Raw genomic sequence first — 2,388 nt, forward strand, 5'->3', positions numbered from 1 at the left:
TTCCTGTTACTCAGAATCAATCAAGCTTAAAATTTCTTTCCCAGAATTACTTTTTTCCCTAAAGGTCTGTGGCTTCTCAGCCTTCAGAACCACCCTTTACCTCATCATCCAACAAAATCTTTTTTTTTCTTTTTTTTTATATTACTCTGATTTATTTACAAAGTTTGAATACATGGTTTTTCACAAAAGATCCCGTCCATTTCCTTCACCCATATCATATATAGATAGAGGAGAGGCATATCTCTGGTCAAAATTTATAAATTCAAGGATTTCAGTAAAAAATTACTGACACTTGCTCTGTGTTCCACAGTAGACTAGGTATAAAATACAGCAAAAACAATCCAATTCCTCAAGTAAATCACAAAATGTGAAGGTATATTTCATGCATGTGATTTTAGTAAATAATTATGCCAAATGCATGCCACACTAATTTTTAGTATATATTATAAAGACTCTCAATTTTTTAATGATTGAATTGGAGATTTATCAGGCAGGAATAATACTTATGAGATAAAAACCATTTCCAACAACTACTTTAAACCTCTAAGAGGCAGCTCTTTTAGACTGAGAGGGTAACACTGGTAAAACTCCCTTCATTAGGATAAATCTCATAACATTCATGGGTTATCGAAATCTCTTATAACTGACTCTTTCCTATACACTCTAGGAAAAGGCTTGTAGATTAAGTCTCCCAATTTTTTCCATTTTATCCACAGAACCTTCCTGGCTCAGTTGTCCTGAGACATTTAAGTAATTAGCAATTCCGTCTTAACCTTCTTAAGGAATTTCATTTGTTATTGCAGATGGGTGAAACTGAGATTGTGAAACCATGGCAATCACTTTTAACAGCAGCCTCGAAAAAGCCACTTTCTTCCTGACAGGATTCCAAGGTCTGGAAGATCTCCACGGCTGGATCTCTATTCCCTTCTGCTCCATCTATTTGACAGTGATTATAGGGAACCTTACCATCCTCCATGTCATCCGCACTGACGCCACCCTCCATGAGCCTATGTACTATTTCTTAGCTATGCTGGCCCTCACAGATTTGGGCCTTTGCCTTTCCACCCTGCCCACTGTCCTGGGAATCTTCTGGTTTGATGCCCGGGAAATTGGCATCCCTGCCTGCTTCACTCAGCTCTTCTTCATTCATACTTTGTCTCTGGTGGAATCTTCAGTTTTGTTGTCCATGTCCATTGACCGTTATGTAGCCATCTGCAATCCGCTACGTTATTCCACCATCTTAACATCTTCACGCATTATCAAGATGGGATTAACTTCAGTGCTTAGAAGTGCCCTCCTCATCCTCCCCCTGCCATTCCTCCTCAAACGCTTCCATTACTGCCGCTCCCATGTACTGGCACATGCTTATTGTCTGCATCTGGAGATCATGAAACTGGCCTGCTCTAGCATTATCGTCAACCACATCTATGGACTCTTTGTTGTAGCATGCACGGTGGGCGTGGACTCGCTCCTCATCTTTCTCTCTTACGCCCTCATCCTACGCACTGTATTGAGCATAGCCTCCCGCCAGGAGCGGCTCAGAGCCCTCAACACCTGTGTGTCCCACATCTGCGCTGTACTCCTCTTCTACATTCCTATGATTGGCTTGTCTCTTGTGCATCGCTTTGGTGAGCATCTGCCTCGTATTGTACATCTCCTCATGTCTTATGTGTATCTCCTGGTACCGCCTCTCATGAATCCCATTGTCTACAGCATCAAGACCAAACAGATAAGACAACGCATTGTTAAAAAGTTCGAGTTTGTGAAGACACTTAGGTGTTTTCACCAGGATTAGGTTAAAACAATGCCATGTTTGATCATAAAACCTTTAAAATTTTCATTTCAACAAAGCTATGGTAAAGAAAAATAACTGCACACAACAGAAAAGGGTACATACTGACTGTGTGACTTAGGAATAGTTACCTGCTTCTCTATTCATGGATGAAAATTATTACATTTTTGTCATGTGGACATTTTGTAGATGAAATGAAATAAACTATGGACATTTCTTAATAAAGTATCTGAGGTATATCAAATTCTGAATAAACAGTAACTATTATTATTTGAGAAAATCCAGAAGAATATATTGCTTTTCATTCTCCTAGGTAATATTACCTATGATCTATCTTTATTTTTTCAAAAAAGGTCTATTTTAAATTAATTTTCATATGTATTCCCAATATAAAAAATAAATAAAATTTTAAATTAGTCTTCTCTTTAAATTTTAAAATTTTGTTTTATATAACTTTACTAAAATGTTTATATTTTTAATTATAAAAATGTGTTATATGTTAAAATCCTTTTACAACAGCATTTCACACGTGTTTATTCACTCCCCAATTAGTGATGATCTCTATTAGAATGACTTTTTATGAGAGTTCTCACTAA

The 2,388-nt window shown here is 37.1% G+C and overlaps 1 protein-coding gene across 1 annotated transcript; it reads left to right on the forward strand.

Moving 5' to 3' along the window:
• The first annotated feature begins 829 nt into the window (after positions 1 to 829).
• LOC102861845 (olfactory receptor 51G1-like) lies at positions 830 to 1,795 on the forward strand. The gene has a single exon (XM_006885517.1). The coding sequence runs from the start codon at positions 830 to 832 to the stop codon at positions 1,793 to 1,795; it is 966 nt and encodes a 321-aa protein (XP_006885579.1).
• The last annotated feature ends 593 nt before the right edge of the window (positions 1,796 to 2,388 follow it).

Source organism: Elephantulus edwardii, unplaced genomic scaffold (assembly GCF_000299155.1).
Source record: "Elephantulus edwardii isolate Elephantulus edwardi_28Jun2011 unplaced genomic scaffold, EleEdw1.0 scaffold00044, whole genome shotgun sequence".
Taxonomy (NCBI): domain Eukaryota; kingdom Metazoa; phylum Chordata; class Mammalia; order Macroscelidea; family Macroscelididae; genus Elephantulus; species Elephantulus edwardii.

Excerpts from the sequence above, each read along its gene's own strand:
- LOC102861845 (XM_006885517.1), top strand. The coding sequence starts at position 830 with ATGGCAATCACTTTTAACAGCAGCCTCGAAAAAGCCACTTTCTTCCTG.